The 7,417-nt window shown below is 34.8% G+C and overlaps 1 protein-coding gene across 1 annotated transcript in view; it reads left to right on the plus strand.

The window, feature by feature from the left end:
- Positions 1–7,417, plus strand: part of UNC13C (unc-13 homolog C (C. elegans)) — a 163,971-nt gene that overhangs the window by 54,905 nt on the left and 101,649 nt on the right. Inside the window, 1 exon segment of the mRNA XM_010281395.1 lies at positions 1,392–1,533. Within this exon segment, the coding sequence (XP_010279697.1) occupies positions 1,392–1,533 (142 nt within the window).

Genomic DNA, 7,417 nt, shown 5'->3' on the forward strand with positions numbered 1-7,417 from the left:
TGTTTCAGTTATTAACCACTCACATTGTATAACTGTTTTCCTTATATCCAGCTGGGATTTCTCTTGCTACAGCTTACAGCTGTTACATCTTATTATTTCACTGTGCCTATGAAAAGAGTCCAGCTTCGTAGAATCATAGAGGGTTGGAAGGCACCTTTAAAGGCCATCTAGTCCAACCCTCCTGCAATGACCAGGGACATCCTCAACTAGATGGGCTCCTCCGGGAGCTCATCTTCTCTGTGACATGTTCTTTAGGTAGCGGAGGACTGCAGCTTGATCTCCTCTTAGTCTTTGTGTTCTCCAGGATAAGCAAACCGAACACCCCTAGCCCTTTCTCACGTCATGTGCTTCAATCCCCTAAGCAAATTGGCAACGTTCCATGGACTTTCTCCAGTTTGTCAGTAATATGCTGAGTAAGAAGGTGCCATTTTTATGTTATCGTTTTTCTAAGCAGACCAAGGGAGATTCATTATCCAAAATGATTGACATTAGAGAATGTTAACTAAATGTTACCACTGAGGTGATTTAAATACGTACAAAATAATAAAATCAAGCTCTGCTGATGCTAGGAGCCATGGCAAGTGTTTTAGCTGCAGCTCCTTGTTTGGTAGGCGGCTATTTGGCAGTTCTGCTTTCTCCTGAGATTTCCAGTTTTATGAATTATGACAGAAAATCAAACTGTGTGTATTTATATTTGCTACAAAATGCATATACATTAACTATACATCCACATTAACTGCCAGAAAGGCTGACAAATACATAAACAGTTAATGATAATTGATTTGAACTGACACCCTCTCTGTAATAGAATAGGAAGTGTTCTGAAAATCCTCATGGTTTATCTCTCATATGAGGAAAACAAATGAAAAAGTCACAACCATGCCCCTACATGTTTAGTTTCATAATTCACAGTGCAGGTTTTTGAAAATTTGAGGTTTTATTTTGGAAATTTTAGTTCAGAACTTTGGAGTAATTTTTGAAATATTTATTAATTATTTATGGGGGGGGGGGAATGGAAATTCTAGGGAACTATTAGACCCAAGACAAGTTATAGAACAACATTATATTACTTGCCATGCTGAATAAACCAAAGTTTGAGTGTCTAAATTATGCATGGCAAGAAAAGTAGTTGGTTTGTGCTCTGTAGTGAATCTTTAAATTTATTATGCTATTAAACCATATTTGTAAATTTTATACAGTCTAGAATGGCAGTTAGACAAACCTTGTTTATCTCCAGAGTAACAGATGCTGGGACAATGAATCCAGAAAGCTTTGTTTCAGGACCCCTCCATTTGAGGGCTTTATTTCTTGTTGCTGTTCTCACTGTCTCATTTATTTCTTGGCAATGAAGGCTATGAGGGCTAAAGCACATTCATCTCCTTTTGTTGCAGTTCTTTGTGCTCAGGGCTTACAGGCTAAGGACAAAACTGGCTCAAGTGACCCATATGTTACTGTGCAAGTTGGCAAAACCAAGCGGAGAACAAAGACTATTTTTGGAAACTTGAATCCAGTATGGGATGAAAAATTCTATTTGTAAGTATAGAAGATACTGTTGTTTCTTGCTTTTTTAGTTTACATTTTTCCAATACAATGCTACCAAGTAAAATAATTACTTGATTTGAAAACATTTGTTGTCTATACTGTACATATTCATAGCATTAATAACTTACCAAGTTCTGAATGGAGAGAGCATAAGAGTTTATTGTGACTTTAGCATGTAGTAGTCATACAGCTCATAGTTATGTCTTTGGGGGGATCTATTGGTGGTATCTATTTATTCTAATTTTTTAGGGAACTTAAGTAACCGTTTTCAGACTTTGGCCTTACATACCAAATGTTGGCATTATACATGCCTTCCTATGTCTCAGATACTGACCTTGCAAGTTAAATGCGTTTTTATTCAACCTTATGATTCTCCTAGGTGAAACTGGGGAATTTGATAGTAACTGGTATGTTTCAGGCTCTGGGCTGGGCTGTTCATAATGTCTATCCTTTCCAAGATTGAGTGTTGTCTGGAAGTCTGATGTGGAGAGTATGGTACAATCCTCCTGTCTCCTTTCTTTGGCCACAGTCCCTGAACTGAATATGGTATGGTTTGTTGTCAGTGGAAGTTCAACCCTGATTGCAAAGTAGATGTTTCCGTCTGTAATACGCTGACTAAGGTTTGAATGTGATTTCATGCCAGTTCTAGTTCTGGTAATGTTCCTTGAAAGACATGTTACAGTACAGGAAATTCCAATTCACAGGTACTAAACTGTTTCTTTCCTGAAAATACTGCCTTCAGATACAACACATTCTTGGCTGAGTGTGTGGCCAATCTGATAATAGTATCAATTTGCTTAGTGTTATTTCTCTACATGTAGCAAAAATATTTCAGCATTTATTCTTTTCTCAGCTTGATTACGATGTGCCACACTATATATGATGTGCATTGTTAAAGTCAATTAAGGATTCTGAAAGGCTAATATAAACCCTAGATTTTCTTTGGAAAATTTTAAGTGAGAGAAAACTGTTTATTTAGGCATATTTTTTAAGTTATTCAGAAAAGTTCCAGTCTACCCTGAAAGCACCTACCGCAGTATTATCATATAAAGTTAGTAGGTATTTTAAGGAAGACGTGTGTGAAAACACTAGTATCGTAAATTACAAAAAGAAGAAATTATAATAATAAAAAAAATGTACAATGTAATTGTTAAATACTGCATTTTTACTGAAAATACATGCAAACTGTTGACACATAATAATCTAACCTCTTGGTACTACCTTAAAAAACTCTAATATGTTTATGCATAATAGTGCTATTCAAAAGTGGATGTTAATTTGATCCAACTTGATGAAACCACATGTCAGTGATGATAAAAATGATGTCTCATTTTTATAAGCAATGATGAATTTATGAAGCAACAGCAGAATAGCTCAAGATCCTGTAGACTGCCCAGACAATATTCAGAATATCTAATTAGTCACAGTGTGCAACAGACAATTTCAAAATAACCACTCACCACAATGTGAAATAATTGTCTTCAGGCTATAATGTTGTTTAGTTTCTTCTTACGTTCCTCTCCTAGAAGGAAGACATCAGTTGTCATTGTGCTATCTACATAAATCATGGAAACAATTTCTGTTAAGTCTGAAGTGGAGCTCTATTTTCTTCAAGAAGGTGCAGTGTCATAACGTGAGAGGTTACCTTCTTGTCATGTAGCATAACAGCTATTTTCTCTTCCCTGTTTTTTGACTAAAATCTGCTACTGTATGGTTGAGGAGGTTATTGTTTCACTAGTGAGTTTGAAAGATGCCACTTCTATTTGTCTGGAAAAGGTACTAGGTAATCCAACTATATTAAACAATGTATGCCCATTCCTTTCGCAGATTCAAAAGCCAGTACTAGAAATGAATAGTTAATTCAGAAAAAACACACACTCAGAAACTTTTTACAGGCTTCCTCTATACGAATTGTGTTTTCTTTTTGCGTTATTTGTGTTACTCCAGTAACAGTTGAAGTGTCATACCTCATTGAGTGATTGTGAGTAACCAAAGGTAGATTGCATTTTCTTGAATTTAATTGTGTGAGTTGCATATTGTCAAAAGTTGGATGAGCAAGTCAGCAAATCTGGTATGAAGTTTTAAATGTATTTTCTCAAAGATGTGAGCAGGGCTACCATAAAATCTGCTGGAAACTTGAAAATATTATATATTTTTTTTTCACCCAGCACTAAGAGTTACTATCATCTGCTGCTCTAGCAATAACATTAATAAAATACCCCAAACCTACTATAGCATAAATCTCCTGAGTAACTGCTTTGAATTGGACACGTTTTCAATCATTTTTATAGCACTTGTGCTTTCTCAAATACAGTTATCTCCCTGACTTATTTAATGCATTGGATTTCAATTGAAAGTATATGAGAATTTCTGAAGAGTATTAAATAAACTATAAATGTTTAACTACAAGATTAAATCTAAGGTAGATCAATATAACTATTTCATTGACTTGTGAAGTTTCATTTAAATTAGGCTCTACTAGTGATATTTGATAGTCCTATTTAAAAATTAAATACTGCTCAATATTATAACTCCTCAATGATAACTTGTAGAAATAAAATATATCTCAAAATCTTACAATTATATATTTACTCATAATACCAAAACATTCATTTAAATCTTCCCATTTGTTCCAAAACGATGACTTGGAAAAAACATTGGCTCCCCACTGTGCATTTGCTCTGTCATAGCAGAGAGAGTGAGGGCAGTCTTCTAGTTTGCAGAATCACACAGAACCCTAATATGATTGTATGGTAAGCAGAGAGTGAATGTTTCTAACAAAGCATAATGTAACCCTCTCTGCTAAATGACCGTGGGATACTGGCATAGATTTTAACGTGGGAATTCATAAACCGTAACTAAAGTAGAACTTACGTACAGCTGCATGCATCTCAGTAAAAAAAACAAGACTATTGGAGGAAGAATACATCTTACCTTGAAATGTATATTTTTTTTGTACTCAAGACAGAAAAGTAAATAGGCCAGCAGATGCTCCTTTAATAAATGTTATATAGGTGGTAAGGCTTTGATCCTTTCTATTGGCATTATTAGAAAGGAGATAACAGAGAAGCTTTTATTTTTTCAATAAAACATCAGTCATAGGAGAGGTTTTTTAATACCAGAGCAAAGGAAGAGTCTTGCAGCCATCTGTCCCTTTTCCTCTTCTGGTTGAGTGTGGCATCTGATAGGGGAAAAGGGACTGTGTTTTTATTTTCAGTGACAAGGAAGAGATACTTCAGCTGTATAGTTTTCAGCTTTGTACAAACTTTTAGATCTATATACTATAATAAAACGCTTCTCCACTTTCATTCTTTTCTTGGCTATTTTCAGTAGTGGACTGCTGAAATATGGAAAACTGTTGTTTTCTGGCAGTGTTGTCTAGCAAGCACACATCTCCAAATTGCCTTGCAGACTTTGCAGGTTTTGTGTTTCCTCTGACTACTCATTAGCAGCTCAGATACAGTTGTGTAATACAGAAGTCTTGCATATAACTGGTTGATTATTTTACATTACTTATTCTTTCTATTTTTCTAGAGGAAAAGAATAATGTATTTTCTGTGCTTACTGTTATAGTAGAACAAGAAGTAATAGGCACAAATTCAATTTAGAGAGGCTTAAATCAGACTTCAGAAGAAGTTTGCCAACAGTGGGGCTAGTGAAGTATTGTAATAGATTTCTTGAGAGACTATGGAACTATCTCTGAATAGTTAAGAACAGAGTGGACAGATTTCTCATAGCAATGCCATGGATGTATCTGGTTATGGCTTGCAGTACTGACAAGAATAATAAACATGAAGGTAATAATATCAGTAAATGGATTCCTGAACCTCATTCTACTAATATCTTCCATAACTGTGTGGCTTTTTCATACTTTTAGGACAAAATCTCTGTTATCACCTTCCATTCCCTAGCTAGACCATATGGAATCCAAGATATTTTAGTATAAGGGGATAAAATTGAGTTAGAATTTAACAAGGTTCATCTCTTGGATTGTTTTATGTGTGTTATCTGCTATATGAAATGTATTCCTTATGCTTGTTTGTAAGGGGATTTACAAAAACAGTGGTCTGTCAGTTGCTATGGTTTTGGGTTTTTTTTTTAAATCTGTGCTACATTTTGAACTACTGTTTCACATACATAGTTCCTGCAGCCAAGCAGCACCTTGATTATTATTTTCTCTTTTCAAATTAAGTCAGTGTTGACTCACTGAATGAATATAGCACTTGGAAGACAATATTTTGTTCTTTTAAAATATATTCAATCAGTTTGTGGAGGACATCTAAGGTATATGTAATGGTCTACAACTAAAGCAATATCCATCCGAAATAATGGTATGAATAATAAGTGTATCTATGGTTAGTATCACAAAGTCGTATGTATCATGTTTTCTTTACATGCTTTAATGAGTGTATGTCCAAAAAGAATGCAAGTACTTTTGTAACAGGCTAAACAGAAATAGAAGCTACCAGAGAAAGAAACTGAAAACAAAATACAGCAAAAAACAAAAGTTGTGTACTTCAATTACAGTAGACCACAGTGATTCTTCAGCAAGTGCTTTTACATAGGCAGGCTGGCAGTCTTCAGCTGAAGTAGCCTATTGAAAACAAATTAAATGATCTTCAGGTTTGTCCATCAACAACCAGAGCACCTTCTCTGGAACTTTGGCAAGTCATGTTGGCTCTGGATTTGAAATTTCTGGAAAGTTATGTAGGGGAATATTAATTGGGTCTTGGAAATCCTTATTGGAGGGCAGAGAGAATGTTTGTCGAAAAAACGTATCTCACACTTTGTGCCTTTTTTTTTTTTTAATAACCACTGTTGGGAATAAAAATGAATGCTAGTGCTTCAGGAGAAAAAAAAAAAAGGCTGAACAGATTTTGAAAAGAAGGACTGGGCACTGTGAGAGAGAAGTAAGGAAGATACTTGCAGAGTGATTTAATCTCTCTGTGTGTGAATCATTGTCCCATCTGTAAAATTGGAGTAAGAGTAGTATAATGCTTACCTTTTTTATATTCCTTTGTTCTGTCACTTTTGAGGATATTTTTTAAAAAGAACCTGGTCATTGTCTGTGGCATGGAAAAGTTTCCTATTAGAGTACAAGTTCTTCAAAGCCTTTCTACCTTTAGCTGTCTACTCTTGAACTAGTTTGCTGAGTGCTCAGGGAATACAAGACCCATTCTAAACAGATTTGCCTATCTTCTTATGACAGGAAAGATTTTTCTCCACTTCTTTGGAGAAGAAAAGTAGTGTATGTTTGATTTTTTTTTTTTTTTTTTAGACTACTCATTTGTGAAATGATTGGTCAAACGTTCATTTAGAAAAAAAAATGGTAAGCTACAAAATGTGCAAAACCGAGTCAGGCAAAGGTGTTTGTGAAGGCTTGTCAGTCAAGTTCATTTTCTGCATCTCAGACATAGCTGATTGGTTACAGAATTTCACCAAGATTGTATATTTTATTTGAAAAATTATTTTCTTTAAGTTATAGAAGTAACAATTCTTTGCGGGGTGGGGGGAACCCTCTCCACTTGGCCTAACTATTCAAAGTATGCAAATTTGTTAGTGATGTAAGAGTTTTTACTGAAGACCACAAGGAAAGAATGCTGTTATGATTAATGTATTTAATTTTGACAGAATGGGAAATTAGTCTTCATGCATTCTTTACCAGCTTCTTCATTCATTTGCATTTATTTCTTTACTGAAAGTAGCATAGTATGAATTAGTTGTTATTTTAACACTGGGTGCAGATCTCTTAGATGAGGTATACTATCAGGTCATGCCAGTGCACCTAATATTAAATTTACATGGGGCTACTACAGTAACCATAGTTTATTATTACTTTTTTTTAATTACTCTAGCCATTAGAATAAGCAGGAAT

This window comes from Phaethon lepturus, unplaced genomic scaffold (genome assembly GCF_000687285.1).
Source record: "Phaethon lepturus isolate BGI_N335 unplaced genomic scaffold, ASM68728v1 scaffold4732, whole genome shotgun sequence".
Taxonomy (NCBI): domain Eukaryota; kingdom Metazoa; phylum Chordata; class Aves; order Phaethontiformes; family Phaethontidae; genus Phaethon; species Phaethon lepturus.